Source organism: Plasmodium sp. gorilla clade G2, assembly GCF_900097015.1.
Source record: "Plasmodium sp. gorilla clade G2 genome assembly, chromosome: 12".
NCBI classification, from domain to species: Eukaryota; Apicomplexa; class Aconoidasida; order Haemosporida; family Plasmodiidae; genus Plasmodium; species Plasmodium adleri (nom. inval.).
In genome coordinates this window covers 1,337,501-1,357,149 of record NC_041704.1, presented here as the reverse complement: position 1 = coordinate 1,357,149, position 19,649 = coordinate 1,337,501, and the positions used below count along the sequence as shown (strand labels likewise).

General features: G+C 18.4%; 7 protein-coding genes across 7 annotated transcripts; 4 read left to right on the top strand and 3 right to left on the bottom strand.

Annotated features, from left to right (window-relative positions):
- Positions 1-364: 364 nt before the first annotated feature.
- On the bottom strand, positions 365-769 carry PADL01_1233800 (conserved protein, unknown function; the record flags this gene model as incomplete). Its single annotated transcript, XM_028683305.1, has 1 exon — positions 365-769. The coding sequence occupies one exon, from the start codon at positions 767-769 to the stop codon at positions 365-367; it is 405 nt and encodes a 134-aa protein (XP_028539496.1).
- A 1,154-nt stretch (positions 770-1,923) lies between these two features.
- On the top strand, positions 1,924-4,356 carry PADL01_1233700 (elongation factor G; the record flags this gene model as incomplete). Its single annotated transcript, XM_028683304.1, has 1 exon — positions 1,924-4,356. The coding sequence occupies one exon, from the start codon at positions 1,924-1,926 to the stop codon at positions 4,354-4,356; it is 2,433 nt and encodes an 810-aa protein (XP_028539495.1).
- A 1,164-nt stretch (positions 4,357-5,520) lies between these two features.
- On the top strand, positions 5,521-8,095 carry PADL01_1233600 (nucleotidyltransferase, putative; the record flags this gene model as incomplete). The annotated part of the gene is made up of 9 exons (XM_028683302.1): positions 5,521-6,056; positions 6,264-6,581; positions 6,707-6,796; positions 6,895-6,941; positions 7,062-7,110; positions 7,217-7,292; positions 7,417-7,605; positions 7,723-7,792; positions 8,049-8,095. The coding sequence occupies 9 exons, from the start codon at positions 5,521-5,523 to the stop codon at positions 8,093-8,095; spliced, it is 1,422 nt and encodes a 473-aa protein (XP_028539494.1).
- Positions 8,096-8,266: 171 nt separating this feature from the next.
- PADL01_1233500 (conserved Plasmodium protein, unknown function) lies at positions 8,267-8,872 on the top strand (the record flags this gene model as incomplete). The annotated part of the gene is made up of 3 exons (XM_028683301.1): positions 8,267-8,557; positions 8,649-8,741; positions 8,834-8,872. 3 exons carry the CDS (start codon positions 8,267-8,269, stop codon positions 8,870-8,872), a joined length of 423 nt encoding a protein of 140 aa, XP_028539493.1.
- Positions 8,873-8,983: 111 nt separating this feature from the next.
- PADL01_1233400 (conserved Plasmodium protein, unknown function) lies at positions 8,984-13,341 on the bottom strand (the record flags this gene model as incomplete). Its single annotated transcript, XM_028683300.1, has 17 exons — positions 8,984-10,087; positions 10,211-10,275; positions 10,416-10,520; positions 10,661-10,744; positions 10,832-10,913; positions 10,997-11,084; positions 11,276-11,360; positions 11,474-11,545; positions 11,656-11,710; positions 11,855-11,947; positions 12,048-12,101; positions 12,189-12,244; positions 12,343-12,390; positions 12,504-12,559; positions 12,655-12,758; positions 12,893-12,991; positions 13,090-13,341. The coding sequence occupies 17 exons, from the start codon at positions 13,339-13,341 to the stop codon at positions 8,984-8,986; spliced, it is 2,502 nt and encodes an 833-aa protein (XP_028539492.1).
- Positions 13,342-14,112: 771 nt separating this feature from the next.
- On the bottom strand, positions 14,113-15,168 carry PADL01_1233300 (conserved Plasmodium protein, unknown function; the record flags this gene model as incomplete). Its single annotated transcript, XM_028683299.1, has 1 exon — positions 14,113-15,168. One exon carries the CDS (start codon positions 15,166-15,168, stop codon positions 14,113-14,115), a length of 1,056 nt encoding a protein of 351 aa, XP_028539491.1.
- An 893-nt stretch (positions 15,169-16,061) lies between these two features.
- Positions 16,062-19,364, top strand: PADL01_1233200 (CG2-related protein, putative; the record flags this gene model as incomplete). The annotated part of the gene is made up of 2 exons (XM_028683298.1): positions 16,062-16,338; positions 16,507-19,364. 2 exons carry the CDS (start codon positions 16,062-16,064, stop codon positions 19,362-19,364), a joined length of 3,135 nt encoding a protein of 1,044 aa, XP_028539490.1.
- Positions 19,365-19,649: the final 285 nt, after the last annotated feature.

Here is a 19,649-nt window from a genome sequence, read left to right as displayed (position 1 = left end):
AAGTACAAAAGTAACCACATATTTAAAAATAACACAAAATGTTTACTTACATAAAAAAAATAAAATATAATAAAATATTAAAATAAAAAAAAAATAATGTGTTCGTTTTTTTTTTTTTTTTTTATATATTTAAAGTTTCAAAAAATTAAACAAAAAAATTAAAATATAAACATATATATGGGGATACGTATATGTCTATATTTTTCCATCTGTACTTATTAGTCTATATGAATATAAAATATATTTCATTTTAAGCTTAGGAGAAAAAAAAAAAAAGAACCCTTTTCATTTCTCTCTCTCTCTTTCTCTTTTTTTTTTTTTTTTTTTTTTTTCTTTCTCTATTTATTTTTATGTTTTATTTTGTTTATCCTGGTCCTACTTTTGGTATATCAAAATGTTCACTTAAGGAAGCCAAATTATCATTAAATTTTTGTAAACGATCACGATAACTTTCTTTTAGAATATTTTCAATTCTTTGTTTTTCTCTTTTTTTTAAAACTAAATGATATGCTTTTTCTGATTCTGTCATATTCATATTTAATATGTCATTTAATTTGTCTTCACCATCTATTAATACTTTAATATTTTTATTTGGATCATTATTCTCATTTATATATTCTTTCTCTGAGTTTCTTTTTTTTTTTTCATTTAATTCACTTCCCCTTTTGTTATTTTTGTCTTTTTTTTGTTTCTTTCCTTTTTTTTCATCCTTTTTAAAAATATCCTTTTTCAATTTTAATTTCCCTCCAACGAATTCGTTATCTTTCATGTTTGTTACATAAAAAAAAAAAAAAAAAAATAAAAAAAAAAAAAAAAATAATAATTAATTAAATCATTTGTTTGTATTTCAAAAAGGGAATATGTTTTATACAACATATAAAAAATAATATTTTATTATGTTAATATATTTATTTATAATATCAATGAATATAATGTTATAGAGCAATCTTCTTCCTTATCATGAAAAAAAAAAAAAAAATTAATATATATATATATATATATATATATTATATATATATATTTTGATTTTATAATTTCTCCGTATATGTTATTTTTAATCATCTATATCGGAATATAAATAGTGAAAAACAAAAATTAAAATTACAATCAAAATGCCTGAAAAGAAAGAAAAAATAATAAAAGTTAAAATGGTAGTTTTATAAATATTATAATATATATATAATATATATATATATTTGTATGCTTAAAAAAGTGTTACCCATAATATTTGAAATTAAATACAGTTCGTAATCCATAGTTTTCTAAATAAACAATAAAATGATAAAAATGAATTATCTCGCTAATTTTTTTATTTTTTATAATACGTTCTATTATCCTATCATATTACTTCTAAAACGAGAAAACACTAAAAAAAAAATGTATTAATATATAAATGTTAAGTATAAGGATAAAATAAAATAAAACAAGATACAGGAGGTTATTTATATAAATATATATATATATATATATATATATGTTTTTTTTTTTTTTTATGTAATTATTTTATTTTATTTTATTTTATTTTTATATTTTTTTTTTTTTTTTTTTTTTTTTTTAGCTCCCTCCAATCCAATTTTGTGAACTCTTCCTTTATAATTTATCACCGTGTTTTTTTTTTTTTTTTTTTTTTTTTTTTTTGTATATGTGCATATAAGAATATATATATTTTTTTTGATAAATATTATCACATATATATGATATTTATTTTTTTTTTTTGTATTATTTCTAAATATGATTTAATATTTAATTAGTCATGTCACATTATATATATATATATTATTTATATATTTAATTGTTAATATATAAATATATACGCATACATATTGAAAAAAAAATATATATATATATATATATTTTTTTTTATATATATAATATTATTCTTATATGCTCACACAATAACACTTTAGATATATTTTCCTTATAATGATTATTTTGAAACACATTTTATATAAAAATAATGGAATGCGATTTCTTGAAAAAAATATTCCTTATAAAGTTTCTGAATTTTATTTTAGGCCTTTATGTAAGTTTTCATCGTACTCTATAAATAATTTGAGAAACATAGGTATAAGTGCTCATATTGATGCTGGTAAAACTACATTAACAGAAAGGATATTATATTACACAGGTAAAATAAAAAGTATACATGAAGTACGTGGTAGTGATGGAATAGGTGCAACTATGGATTCTATGGAATTAGAAAGAGAAAAAGGTATAACTATTCAATCAGCTACTACGAATTGTGTATGGGATGTAAATAATAAAAAATATAATATAAATATTATTGATACTCCTGGTCATGTTGATTTTACTATAGAAGTTGAAAGATCCTTACGTGTTTTAGATTCAGCAATTCTAGTTATATGTGGCGTTTCAGGTGTTCAAAGTCAGACCTTAACAGTAAATAGACAAATGGATAGATATCATATACCTAGAATATTATTTATAAATAAATTAGATAGAGATGGTGCTAACGTAGAAAGGACTTTAAATACTATTGAGAAAAGATTAAATTTAAATACTATATTATTACAAATGCCTATAGGGATTGAACAGAAATTTAAAGGTGTATATGATTTAATTGATAGAAAAGGGTACTTATTCAAAGGAAAAAATGGTATTATTTTAAATGAAATAAATAATAAAGAAGAAATATTATCAATAGATAATTCCTTTTCTTTTGAAATGATGGAATTATTAAGAAATCGTATATTTGAAAAATTAGCAGATGTAGATGATGAATTTGCTGAAATATATTTAAATAATGATATTAATGATATAAGTAAAAATGATATTTATTTATCTGTTCGTAAATCTACTATTAAAAATCTAGTTACTCCTATATGTTTAGGAAGTGCCAAAAATAATGTAGGAGTTCAAATTTTGTTAAATTATGTATGTGACTTTTTACCCTCACCAAAAGAAATAAATAATTATGGATATATATATTCAGATATACAAGACGAAAAAAAAAAAAATAATGATATTGACAGTGGCATGGAAAATGCGTCACCATATCAAAGTGACGGTCACAATGATATAACTATTATAAATTATAACAACAATAATAATAATAATAATAATAATAATAATAATAATTTTGATTGTACACCTAAAGATGAATATCAAGATGCTAAGAATAAATCGAGGAAAAAGGTGCAATTATTATGTGATAATAATTTACCTATGGTAGGATTCTTATTCAAAATACAAGAAGATGCGATATATGGGCAAATGAGCTATTTCAGAATATATCAAGGAAAAATAAAAAAAAAAGAAATGATAACAAATATGATGACAAACAAAAAAGAAGTAATAAAAAAAATTATGAAAATGCATTCTAATATGGCTCAAGAAGTTAATGAAGCATGTGCAGGAGATATAGTTGCTATTAGTGGTATTAACGGTTCAACAGGAACAACTTATACAAATGGTATCAACAGTAATCTACATTTATTAAATATTTTCATACCTAAACCTGTTATATCTGTTGCTGTTGAAATTTTAAAAAAAGGTGATATGACAAAACTAACTAAAGCATTAAATAAATTTACAAAAGAAGATCCAACCTTCTATGTAAAAACAGATGAACAAACAAAAGAAACAATTTTTGAAGGTATAGGAGAATTACAATTAGAAATATATAAAGAAAGATTAAAAAGAGAATTTAATATTAATGTCAATTTAAAAAATCCAAAAATTAATTTTAAAGAAACAATTACTAAACCTTTTGAATGCTCATATACATATAAAAAACAAAAAGGAGGAGCAGGATTATATGCACATGTACATGCTATTTTTGAAACCATATCAGATAATTATAATGATACTACACATTGTACTTTTGTCAATGAAGTTATAGGAAATGATCTACCAAAAAATTTTATACTCTCCATAGAAAAAGCATTTAAAGAACAAATTGAAAAAGGATATCTATACAATTCTGAAATTATCAATATGAAAATGAGATTAATAGGTGGTAAAATTCATGAAGTTGATAGTAATGATTTAGCTTTTAAAAAAGCTACCATTAATCTAATCAAAGAAAATTATCAAAATTTCTGTCCAGTTCTTCTAGAACCTATTATGCTTGTGGAAATTATTTCCAATTATGAACATCAAAGTAATATTTTAACTAGTATTACAAAAAGAAAGGGACTAGTAAATAATATTGTTAATAACTTAAATATTATATATATTTATGCAGATATACCATTAAAACATATGTTTAATTATATAAATGAAATTAGAGCTATTACTCAAGGACAAGGTACATATACCATGGAATTCTCAAGATATGAACAAGTCAGCAAAAATGATCTTGATGAAATATTAAAGCAAAAAAATACATCATAAAAATAAAAAAAAATATAACATAAATATAAATATATTTATATCTATCCTATTCTACAGCTTCATTGTATCACTGGGTCTATAAATATATATATATATATATATATATATATATATATATATTATATTTATGTATATATATATTTTTTTCTTTTTGAGAATGTTTATATTTTTAATGTCGAATACATATATATATGTATATATAATGTATGCAATTCTTGTGTCAAATTATTTTACAAATAATTATCCATTTTATTAATTATTAATAAAATAATTATATATATATATATTTTTTTTTTTTTAATTTTTAAGTTTTAAATATTTTCTTTTAATTTGTATATATTAACACTGATTAATTTTTTCAAATTTGAATCTACACAATATTTTTTTTTGACGTGAAAAAAAAAATAAAAAATAAAATTATACATACATATATATATATATATATATATATAATTACCACATTTAATATAATTAAAAAATTTTTATAGATTTATTTAAATTATAAATGTAGGTTTTAATTTTTTTTTTCCAACATATATATTATATATATATATATATATATGCAATATTAATAGGGATATATTTTGTACTTGTTTGATTAATTGTTATAGTTTATAAAAAGCATAACATTTTAAAAATATAAAAGGATTCTATATTTATATTTATTTGTTTTATTATTATTATTTTTTTTTTTCCCCCCCAAATTACATATATTTTGTACCAATTCAACATGATTTAAAAATTTAATATATTTATTTTCTGCTTATTTTTTATATGGAATATCTAATATTTTCCTTACTATGTTTAATATGAAAAAAAAAGTTGCTTTAATTTGTTTATATATGGGAAAATAAGAATCTACATTTGTTTTTATATATTATGAAGATAATATATACATAACGTAAAAGTTACACTTTGTATATTTATCATTTACATTTGTTATAATATAAATATAAATATATATATATATATATATATATATATGTATTATTTTAGAATTAATTAAAAATTTTATTTAAAAATAGAATTCAAAATACAAATCTTTAAAAAAAATATATTAACATATCTATTCATTTATATAAAATTTTATTCTATATTTATTTTTTTAATTTTTTTTTTTAAAATGAATGAGAATAGAAGGTTGACACTTTTAAAGTGTGAAAAATGAAAACATCTTTTAAAAATAACTATATCAATGCGTGTTTTCAAAAAACGCATCCTCCAATTATAAAAAATAATTTTTTAGAAAAAATTGAACAAAAGAAGAAATATTTTTGCAACATATTATTAAAAATCATACAGAAAAAGGAACATGAACCTTTTCAAACAAATATAGATAAAGAAAATATATATGACACACAAATAAAAAACAATAAAATCAATTATAAATATAAAACATTAAATAACCTAATTTATAATGTAAAAAAAATTTCAACATATAATTGTAGACATTATTCAACGCATCATAATATTTCTATATCAGACAAAAACATTAAAGTTAATAATAAAATTAAATTAACCAATAGTTTTTTAAATCAGACAAATTTAAAACATGAAATTGTAGATGTTCATAAAAAGTTAACCGAAAATTGTTTTATCGACAAACAAAAAGAAGAAATTTTCCTATTATTGAAAAGTGCAATCAAACCAAACCTGAAAGGGAAAATTTATTTCATTGGATCATGTGAAAATAATATTTGGTATTAACAAAAAAAAAAAAAAAAAAAATATATATATATATATATATATATAACAGTTAGATAGCTAGCTAACTAGCCAAAAAAAAGAACAAATCGAAGAATATATTCTGAATGTTCATAAAAAATGTATTGTACAATAATATAAATATATTTATATATATTATTTTTTTTTAATAATGCCTATGTGTTATAATTTTTATTTTATAGGATAAAAAATTCAGATATTGATTGTTGTATAGTAGTGGAGAATTGTGAAGATAAGAATTCATACCTATATATATTAAAAGTTATTAAAAGTGCAATTAATTTAATATATCCATCATTAACTATAAATATAATTAAAGCTTCTGTTCCAATAGCTAAAATATATAAAGAAGAAACGAATATCTGTGATATTAGTATAAATAATACTGTAGCAATAGTGAATACAAAATTCGTGTCATCTATATGTAATATAGATGAGAGGGTTACTATTATAAATAGAATAATAAAATATTGGGCTAAGCAAAAAAATATCAACAACAGGTAATATATATGTGCGTGATTTTTATTAAGGCACAATGTTAATATGGCATTTTAACTGTTGTGAAAAAATATATATATATATATATATATATATGTATGTATATTTTTTTTTTTTTTTTGAAAAGGTCTCAAGGTACATTCAGTTCATACGCCTTATTTTTATTAACATATTATTTTTTTCAAAATATAAATAATCCCTTATTACCATCATATAAGTAAGATATGAATATATAACATAATTATTGTTTTATTGTACAAAATGTTTTATATATTTATATGTTAATATATATTTTTCATTATATTTTGTCTATAGGTCCATCGAAAGGGAAAATGCAGAGTCGTTTGACATTAACAGTGAATGTATAAAAAAAAAAAAAAAAAAGAAAAATTTATATAATAAATAATATATAATTATAAATGAAACGATAAGTTTTTTTGATTTTTAAATATATGTAATATTTTTCATGTTAAATTTTATAGATTTTTTTCTGCAAGACCATGTAGAAATGCCCTTTTACACCAACATAGAGTAATAATAAAATAAATATAAATAAATAAATAAATATATATAAGATTTTATTTTATTTTATTTTATTTTATTTTATTTTTTATTTTCTAATTTATTCCCATTTTAGAGACATAAGAAATAAATTTCCGAACCTTCAGAAAAACAAAGAAGATGTTTCAAAATTGTTGTATGGCTTTTTTGAGGTATACAGACAGATACACACATACAAAAAATAAAATAAAATAATAATAATAAAATATAAATTTTATATATTTTATAAAATTCTATTAATTGTGTTCATATTTTATATTCTTTTATTTTTAATAGTTTTATTCTACTGATATTTGTAAAAATGGGATAACGCTTGATATATATAATAATCAAATTATTGAGAATAAAGATATGACAGCCAATATTTACTGCCCTATAACAAAAAAAATTGTAAATACTTATAGTATTAACACCTGGAAAAAAATGTTTGAAAAATTTCAAGCAGCATATGATAAATTAAAAAATGTAATATAAAATAAAATAAAATAAAAAATATTTTTAAAATTTAAATATATGATTATTCTTCACATTATATTATAATATTTTTTTTTTTTTTTTTTTTTTTATTTTTTTTTTTTATAGGGCGACAGTTTAAATATCATTTGCGAAGAAACAAAAGATAACACACCCAACAGAAAAATGGATCTAAAAGGTATAATTTTTTTTTTTTTTTTTTTTTATAAATAAATGAAATATAAAATAATATTTTAGGAAAATAATTCTATGACAAAGTTATAAATATACACATATTGATAATAAATATTTATATAATAAATATAAGTTATTTTAATATGACATATAAAAATTATATATATATATATATATATACACCCCTTAAGGGATTTTCACTTTCTAAAAATAACAATATATATATATATTATTACATGTGCATTTATTTTATTTTGTAGATCATTTGCTAAGAAGAAAATATTTTCAAAATTTGTTTTTACATTGAAAAAATGAGATATAAAATTTTTTAAAATGGGGTTTTCACTGAATATTTAATTTTTTTTTTATTTTTTATTTTTTAAATCCTATTATATATATATATTTCAATATGTTTTTTCTCTATATATAATATATTTATTTATTTTTATATTTAAATATATAACAATATGAAAAAAAGATGACAAATTTTTTTTGTAGAAAACTTTTAAAACGAAAACCATTTTTTTTTTTTAGAAAATTCAAATCTTTAAAAACATTATACATAAAAAATGTAAATAAGTCAGTTATAATGAAAAAAAATATTATAGAGAATAGAATAGAAAATAAAGATAAAGAGAAAGAGATATATGCATTAAACTATTTTACTAAGTTTGAAATATTTTATTTATTTTTCATGCCTTTTACATTTGTATCTCTTTATCTAATATTGATGTGGAATATTTTTAAGTATATATGTGACATTAAAGATGTAACTACAGAAAGAAAAAAAAAAAAAAAAAAAAAAATGTATGTATGTATGTATATATATATATATATATATAATGCTTTATTTTTTTTAGGTGAAACATTTCTTGAAAATCCTTCGATGGTTAAATGGGAAGGACGCCTATCCATATGAATACTGGAATAATAAAAAGGACACTACAAAAAGAGTAAATAAATAAATAAATAAATACATACATATAATATTATGTATGTATTAATTTATATGTATATATATTTTTCTTTCTTCTGTTTTTTCTAGGGGCAGTCAATCATAATCGCAGAAAAAAAATTCGAATAAACACGTTAAATACATACATATATATATTATATATATATGTATATATATATTTTTTTTTTTTGTGTCACTTGTATTTATTTTATTTTATTTTTTATTTACCAACTTTTTATATTAAATTATGTTAAGATTTTTCTTGAGTTTGTTTTCCAATTGCTCCACTTTTTGATAAAGATCCAAAATTTTGAGTTGCTTGATAAAATTGAATAGATAAAAAATTTTGACTCTTTGAAGATACAAACAATTATTTTTATAATCTGATAATGTATTAATTAAATGTAGAGAAGAATAAATAAAATCTTTGTTAATATATAAATAGATTTCTTTTATAACTAATGGTATGATATGTTTACAAATTTTATCTTTGATGATATAACTATGTTGCGATATTTGTTTAAAAAAGAAAATTAATTTTAATTTATCGAATTGAATAAAATCTGTTGTTTGATAAATATAAATGGCTAGCTGTAATAAACCATTATAATAATTCAATATGAATATATAATATTTTTTACAATTAAATATATGTCCAATAATACATAATATATTAATACATATTTGTTTTTTTATATATAAATCAATATAATAATAACGAAATAATATGTCTAAAAAATGTATAAGAAGTCCTTTATTTATAAAATCTTCACACATATATTGCTCTTTACATAAATTAATATATAATAAAATAATTTTATTTGTAATATCTATATCATTTAATAATATTAAAAAATTACATAATGTACTAATATTTAATTCAATTAATCGATTTTTTAATTCATCATTATTATTTGTAATATTTATTAATGTACTTAATATAAATAAACAGAAATTCTTCTCATAATAATTAAAACTTAAAAAACATATCATTGAATTTACTAAAGGTATATATTTATTTTTATAATCATTTGAAAATATTAATAAATTTTTACATATCTTTTTTTTTATTTCAAAATTTTTCCCATATTTTAAAATATATGATATTATTTTCTTATAATTATTATCATCTTTATAATAATAATATTTGTTTATATACCCACACTGATGTAAATAAAAAAGAAAAAAATCGTTGATATAATATTTTTTACTATCTAGCAATTTTTCTATTTCAATATCATTTGATTCATCTTCTTTTAAAAATTCCAGACAATTCAATTCGTATCTGTTGCTGTAATCTCTTTCTCGTAAATGTAGAAAAAAATTAACTATACTATCAATAGTCTAAAATAAAAAATATATATATATATATATTAAACAATATAATTAGTATAAATAATATTAAATATTAATATATATTATAAAATATGATCTATTATTTATTTTTTTTTTTTTGTTAATATGTACCAATTTGTTGTCTTTGTTTATAGATAGACATCCGTTTATAAAATCGGTTACATTATATTTATGCGCTTCAAAAAAAGAAACAACATATATATATTAAGAATAAGGTATAAGTACATATAATATTTTTTTTTCTTATTGGCATGTATATATATATATATATATATATATATATATTTTTTTTTTTTTTTTTTTTTTTTCATTTTACATATGAAGCCTGAATCAAGGCAATATATCAAGTAATCCGAAAGGCGATGCAAAAATTTGTTAATTTTTATTTTTTCACTTTTATGAGTATCTAACAAATTTAAGCCTATCATAAAAAAAAAAAAAAAAAAAAAAGGTATTTATATATATATATATATATATTCATAAGTGTTTTTTTTTTTCTTTTCTTTTTCTTTTTCTTTTTCTTTTTCTTTTTTTTTTTTTTTTTTTTTTCTTTTTGATAACCTGTTATTTTATTCATTATAACGTTCAGTAAGTATTCAAGATTTCTTTCCACTTTTGTGTCTTCTCCCAAAAATTCTATTATATCTATATATAAATATATGAACACATATTAAAAATATGGCACATATAAAATGATTAATATATTTATTTCCTATTTTTGTTTTTAGTAACCTGAATCGATCATTACTTCTCCTTCTTTTAAGATAATTAACATGGACTTGAAAAACATTTTTATATATTCAAAGTAGGAGGGCTACACAATGAACATAAATAAATATATATAAATAAATATAAATATATATATATATATATATATATATATATTTTTCATTTAACCTTTATTTTTATAATATTTTCAAAGTATTCATAAACATTAGAATCATAAATGAGGGCATCTACTTGTGCTTGAATCAGGTTGACATAACTAAAAGGAAAAATAAAGAAATTTATAAAAAATGCACATATATAAATATATATACACATATAAATATATACACATATAAATATATACACATATAAATATATAAACATATAAATATACACACATATTGTTAATATGTATAGTTATGTAATTCCTTCTTTGTTTAGTTCTATATATAATTTTCTTGATCTTACTAAGTATTATGTATTTCATTGGGTGTAATTGAATTTGATACAATGTACACTTCATCATATAAATCTTTATCACTTACATTAAATTCTAAAAAGAAAAATAAATATAATTATGTGTTTATTTATAATTTATAGATTCTTATAACTTGAATCTTTTTTTTTTTTTTTTTTTTTTTTTTTATATGCTTATATATATGTAACCTTGTTGATTTTCATGAGATATTTTAAAGGTAATAAATATGTCTTGCCTTTTATCAAGTAAGGGTGGTATAACTAAAAAATTAATTTTTTTTCAAAATAAAAAAAAAAAAAAAAAATGTACATATATATATAAAAAATACACATATATATATATATATATATATATATATATATTTCCTCACATGTTCTCCTAAAAATTATACAGACTACTGTGTGTGTTTCATTTTTAAAATATATCTGATAAATGAAAAGAGAAAAAAAATTTATGAGCAACGTAATTATATAAGGAATGAATAAAATATATATTATTTTAAAACACCAATGAATATATATATATATATATATATATATTACGTATATTTTTTTTTTTTTCGATTTTACCTCATAGCCTGACCATTTGGCAAGGTCATCAGACAAGTTCATTTTTTTATTATAAACATTTTTTCTTATGATTAAAGGACATTTTGAATCATTCTACAAAGAAAATATATATATATATATATATTTATATTTATATATCCTTCTATGTTTTGATATATATATTTTTTTTTTCATATCTTCTTATTTTTATTACTGTTAAAAAATTAATATGATTTCTACATAGTTGAAAAAAGTTATTATCAGGAGACTATAAAAATGGAAACGTTAAATTAAATATATATATATATTTATTTATTTACATATATATATATAAACATATTTTAATATATATAACTTGTTCTATTTCCAGAATATTTTTTTGATCATCAATTTTTATGCTGATTTCAATCCCTACAATGAAAAAATTAAATGAAATATTAATATATATATATATGAAGAATTATTAAATTTATTATTGGTTTTGATGAAAAATTTTTTTATTACATTACCTCTGTAGTCAACATAAAAGTTGCTTTCACATGAAATTGATATAAAGTCTAAAAATAAAATGAAATGAAAAAGTAAACAATATATATATTTATTTATATGTTTATGTTTGGGGTTGTTTTTTTCTTTTTTTTTTCTTTCTTTCCTCCCCCCCCCTTCTTACTTTGAAATGATTTTCGAATGAAAAAAAAGTAATCATCAAACACAACCTTTTTATAACTACAAGATTAAAAAATAATAATAAATTTATGATAATAAAATACAATACATATATATAATATATGCATACATATTCTTCATATTTATTTGTTAACCCTATAAATGGCTGTATTGATGTATCAATTTTGGGTTTTTCAAAATGTCCAGTTCGAATTCTTCTTTCCTCATATGTTTCATTTGTTATTGGAACGTATATATTCTTTTAAAGTTATACAAAAAAAAAAATAAAATAAAATAAATAAATATAACATAATATATAACATATTTATTATAAAAATATGTTTAAAAAAAAAAAAATGAAGTCATATATGTCTTTTTTTTTATTTATTTAACTTTATTTAGTTGAAACATATAGAATGTACTATATGCAATAGATAATTGTTTAATTAGAGCATTTTTGTTCATTCCTTTTATGCCTATATTGTTTGTAACCTTACAAAAAATAAAACATAAACATATAATAATATATATATATATATATATATATATGTATGTAATACTTATGAATATTTTTATTTTTTTATATTTACTGCTTGGTCCTTCAATGTTATATGAATATAATTAGAAACATCACAAGTATATATTTGCAAAATGTCATCAAAAAAAATGTGGAAACATACTTCATAAAAATCTTTTTCATAAAACAATATATTGTCATAAGTTATTATCATATAATATTTCCCCTTCTTTTTATAATTACTCAAGTTTTTACATTTCACATATTCTAAATGAAGAACCAGGGAATTCACACAGGTGCTCAGACTTTTATTGACATAAGACATATTGTCATTTTGTATATGAAATGGCAACTACCATATATATGTATATATTTATGTATGTATTAAATTATATATATATATATATATATATATATATTTTTTATTTGCATTATTTTTAATAAGTTGGGAACATTTTATAGTTTTATTTGTCTTTTTTTTTTTTTTTTTTTTTTTTTTTTTTTTAATTATTTTCATATAAAAATATATTTCCTCCTACAAGGAAAAAATTAACATATTAATTACAAAAAAAAAGATAAAAAAAAAAATAATATGTAAAGAATAAATATGAAATGAAAAAGTACAAAAATAGTTAATGCCCTTTTATCATATATATATATTATATATACATGCATATATATAATATATTTTTTATAATATTCCAATTTGGTAAGTGTAAAAAAAAAAAAAAAAAAAAAAAAAAAAAAAAAAAATACACATGCAATTGTTGGGATATCGTAATATTATATATAATTTATGGCATTAATATAATATATATATATATATATATATATATGTAAATATTAATATATATATTTTAATTTATATATTAATAAATGATTATGATGATGTTTGTTTAGATTATTATTTTTGTTTGCCCAAGTGAAATAAAATAATAAAATATACCCAAAATAAAAGATATATATATATATATATATATATATATATGTACAATATTTATAATATATATAATATATATAATATATATAATTTTTTTTTTTTTTTTTTTTTTTTTTTTTTATGACGTGCTTTATATGTGTCTGTTTTTCTTTGTTGTTATACATTTTTTAATATGTTGAAAAGGTAATATGCAGATTCGTTTGTATATAAACCTTTAATATGATACCTAACATAACAGCATTCATCAAATAATAAAATGGATGGTAAGTTCTGTCTTCCTTCTTGTAATAATAAAGCATTCATATCATTTATATTTAATTTATTATTAATATAAAAAAAGTTGTCATTTGGAAAATATGTATTTTTTAAATTTGTATAAAAATTAGTACTAAAATAATTGGATAAAATAAAATTATAATTTGATAAGTAACCATAAAATATATGTATTGATTTTTGTTTATCTCTTAATTTAATAAATTTACTATTTGGATATATTTGTTGAGTATATACAAAATTATTATGGGGATTATCCATATTGGATATTTTTATTTGTTTATTAAAATAAATAAAATATTTATTAATTTCATCAATGTGTGATATATCAGAAAATAAAAAGACTAAACTATACTTTTTATATAAAATATCAAACAGATTTTTTTTTTCTTTTATAATAGACTGTTTATGATTGAAATGAATATTATCATTACAATTTTTATTATATACATTGTTATTTTTATTTATATTTATATAATTTATACAATTCACATATAATACATTACTTATCCTATCTGCATATATTAATGGTTTTATTTTATTGGAATATAAATATGCCAAAAGGGATCCATCACTTTTTTTATATAAAATATTATGTTCATATTTTTTTATATCATAAGTAAAGAGACCTAAAAATTTCTTTCTCTTTATTATATAATCACAAAAAGTATTATCAACTTGATATTTATTATTATCAATTACTTTTTCTATATCATAATTATTTATATTGTCCTTAAAATTTATCATAACATTATTTTCCTCATCGTCTTTTTCTTTCCTTTTTAATATATTGCTACTCTGAACAATTACATCATTTCCTTTTATTTTTCTTTCTAACTGAAAAATATATCTTTTTGAAAATCTCAAAAATTTAATTTTATAAGCAAAGCTTAATATCATATTATTATATTCAGCATGCTTTATTTTTAGTCCGCACATTTTAAAACATGAGATTATAAGTGAATAAAATAATATATCATCATAATAAATAAAAGGGGCAATCAAAATGTTATAAAAAAAATATATATATATATATATATATATATATATTTAAATACAATTCTACAAGTACATTATATATTATTAAAATTTCATTTCATTATTTTTATTTTATTTTATTTTTATTTATTTTTTGGAATGGGATACATATAATGAACGTTTTTTCAAAAAAATAAAAAACCATCACCCGAAAATAAAACCCATGTGAAGATGCTATATATAGTATATTATATCAATTGAATAAAGAAAAATACAAAACTTATATAATATAAATAAATAAATATATATATATATATATATATATATATATATATATATATATATATATTTATATGTATATATTTATATGTGAAGGAAAAAAACAAACAATGGACCCTATCTCAAATTATAAAATAGGAAGCGGGAATTATTTTTATTTTATTTATTTTTTTTTTTATTTTTGTGCACATAATAAATTGGAAAGAGGGAAAATTAATATCATCATCATTTTACATTTTTATAAATATATAAATCAATATATTATATATATATATATATATATATATATATTTTTTTTTTTTTTTTTTTTTTTTGATCATTTGTATTCATTTTGAAGGTACACATTTCTTTATATTATTATGTTCCACTTTTATTTTTTTTTTAATTTCTTTTGAATATGTGTGTATAACCCTTTACAAAATAATTTATTAACTTTGTTTATATATATATATATATATTCATTTATATGTAAATTATTTATTTATTTATTTTATTTTATTTTTTTTTTTTTTATTTATTTGTTTCGTCTTGATGTGTAAATACTTCTTAGTATATAATAATGACAAGTGATAATAATGAGCAGTAAAAATGACAGTGGCCTTCTCCATTTTTGTGATGACATTTTTTTGAACCTAATAAAATTTTTTTCAATAAATGAAACTTTAAAATTGAAACTTGTGAATAAAAATATTTATGAATATTTAAAAGATGAAAATGTATATCAATTGAATACATGTTTGAATTTAAATAATTATATAAAATTTGTAAAGTTTGTAAAGTCTGATAAATTCAGTGCTTTTCTCTTGTCAATTCTGAATGATGAAAAAAATATATATGACAGTTCATACTATGGTAAGGATAATATAACATATAGAACTCTAAAAGTGAACAAATAAATGAATATATATATATATAAGAAAATAAGTGAACATGTAAACATATATATATATATATATATATATATATATTTATATATATATATTTTTTTTTTTTATTTATTTCCTTTTGTACCCTTTTTAGTTAAGAAGAATGCTCAATATGGCATCAACAAAAAACAGCTAGTTCCAAAAGGAAAAGGATTTTTACAAAAAATAATTTTAAAAGGGGAATTTTTAAGAAATGCCAATTTTTACGACTTAAGTATTTTATTATCTAGTCATGCAGATACATTAAAAGAATTACATATTAATGGTTTAAACGATGTTAACTGTCCTTTATTTATATATTCAACGTATAGTATCATTTTTGAATTTTTTTCTAAAGAAGTTCTTTTTAATAATCTATCTTTCAATTATGTAACAAAAAAGGATTTACAAAAAATTCAGAAATATATCTCAAGTCAAAGAAAGATACCTAAAAAGGAAAAAAAAAAAAAATGTGAAAAATGTGATGAGAAAGTAGAAGATCAACTGAACAACAAAAGATGTGAACATGAGGAAGAACATTTTTTAAATAAAACAAAAATGGATGTAGATATAAACTTATTTGAAAGTAATAAATTACCAATGGATATTAAATCATCTTTAGATAATCAAATATCCACTAGTACTCAATATTCTATTGATAGTGAAATTTTTATAGATACACAATTTTCCACTGATTCTCAAACATATACATCAAATAAGAATACAAATGTAGTAGAAAATAAACCATATAATACTCATGAGATATATTATGAAAAGGACTCTTCTCTAGAAAAAATTCATTTAAAAGAACATTTAGATCTACACGACAATAATGAAAAATTCAATAAGGTTACATATACGAATACAAAAGAATACCATATAAAAATAAACTCCAAAAAAATTAATAATTTTAATATTAATAAGGAAAAAAATTATAAGGATGAAGATAATAATATAGTATCTAAAGAAAAAAAGAATTTAATAAAATTATTCGATAAGTTTATAAAAAATGAAAAAAAAAAAAAAAACTTTCCTATAACTAATAAAAATAAATTACATATGTTATGTGAACATATAAGTATAGTTTATAATTGTAATAAGAAATGTTTTGAAAAAATAAAAAATTATAAACAAGAAACAAATTTAAGTCCTTATGTAAATAATCTTATAAATTTGAAAGTTTTAAATTTATCAGGTATTCAGACTTATGATATGATTAAAATGTTTATTCCAATAAACATGCCATCTCTCCATATTTTAAATATTTATTCATATGATTATTTTTTTTATTTTTATAATATGCTCATATCATTCTTTTTATATGGAAATGGACAAGAAATTTTTACAAAATATATTAATGTAAAAAAAATTGAAGGAGAAGATGAAAAAGATAAAACGTATCATATAAAAAATAAAAAAAAAAATATATTCTTAGAGTATAATAAAAGAATGTATGAAGTTATAAAATTAATGGATAGACAATTAAAGCATACATGTAATAGTGCTTCATCTTTTCAAAAAATTTTTGAAGATGAAGCAATTAATAATTATGAACTTCATATAAAAAATAATGACAACAAGGTATTCATAACTCCTTCATATCTAGATAATATATATGTAAACCATATAAATGCTCCAATATATTATGCCGATGGAAATTATATAAAATACGACACAGATGATGAGAGCACAAAATATATTATTGAGCGATCATCAAGTAGGTCATATACTCAAAATATTGAAAGTTATAATAACAACAGAAAAGGAGATGATATCACAAAAATGGTGGACGGTGAATTAAAAGGTGATAGTAAATTAAAAGGTGACAGTGAATTAAAAGGTGATAGTGAATTAAAAGGTGATAGTAAATTAAAAGGTGACAGTGAATTAAAAGGTGATAGTAAATTAAAAGGTGATAGTAAATTAAAAGGTGACAGTGAATTAATAGGTGATAGTAAATTAAAAGGTGATAGTAAATTAATAGGTGATAAAAATAATTGCGATAATGATAATTTCCAGGCAAAGGAAGAACAAAACTTTTGTGTTCATAATAATAAAAAGAAAATGAAAAAATTAAAAAGAGGAGGATACATTTGGCCAATAGAAAATCATAAATATAAAAAGAATGTGAGTGTAGAAATATTGTATCTTTTTAAAAATATTTTAGAAAATGAAGAAAAAAAAGGAAGGAAAAATATTATTTGTTTATTGAATAATTTAAATTTAGAACATTTTTCTTTATTTAATTATAGTTTGAGTAGTCCTTTTTTATGGTTACTTCTCTTAATAAAAAATAAAAATCTAAAAACCTTTTGTATTTTAGATATATGTTTATCACATTTATTGTGTGCATTAACATTTCTAGAAGCTTATCTTAAACAAAGTTTATTTAATTTTCAAGGAATGATGAGAAGAAGAAGAAAAAGAATGGGCAGCATTTATTTTAAATTTAATGATCATGAAGAAATTAAATTTATTAACGAAACATATTCAAAACTTATTAATGAGATGAATCAAAAAAAAGATATAAATGAAACTGATCAAATTCATCATAATAATATCCAAAGGAATAATATCAATACATATAATAACATGTATATAAATAAAATACATATTAATAATCATGATAACAACTCAACACATACAAATAACAATAATTGTAATACACATGAACAATGTAAAGATAATTATAATACAAATAGAAAAAAAAAAAGTAAAATACTTCATATAGTTATTTATGTTTATAATAATACGAAAGAAAATAAACAGTTTATTAAATATATAAGAAAAATATCACGATCTCTGTGGAGATGTAACTATCTTGTATATTATTCAATACATTATTATAAATATAAATATTTTAATAAGTATATTGACATAGATAATTTATATAGAGATTATATTTTGAACATTCTCTTAAATAATCATAGGTTAAATAGATATATGGATCAAAGGAAAATGTTAACATATTAAAATATATATATATATATATATATATATATATATATATATATATATAATGTCATAATCAAAATGTAAGTCTTATGAATTTTTTTTTTTTTTTTTTTTTTTTGTGTCCGTGTTCTATATTATATAGAATATTTTTCCGTTTCCCTTTTACCTTTTTTTCTGTTTTGTATTTTTTTTTCATTTTATTTTAAATTTAATTTGAATTATATATATATATATATATAATATATTTCATTATGTGCTACATTTTGTTTTTCTTTCTTTTTTTTTTAAATATTTCATAATTGT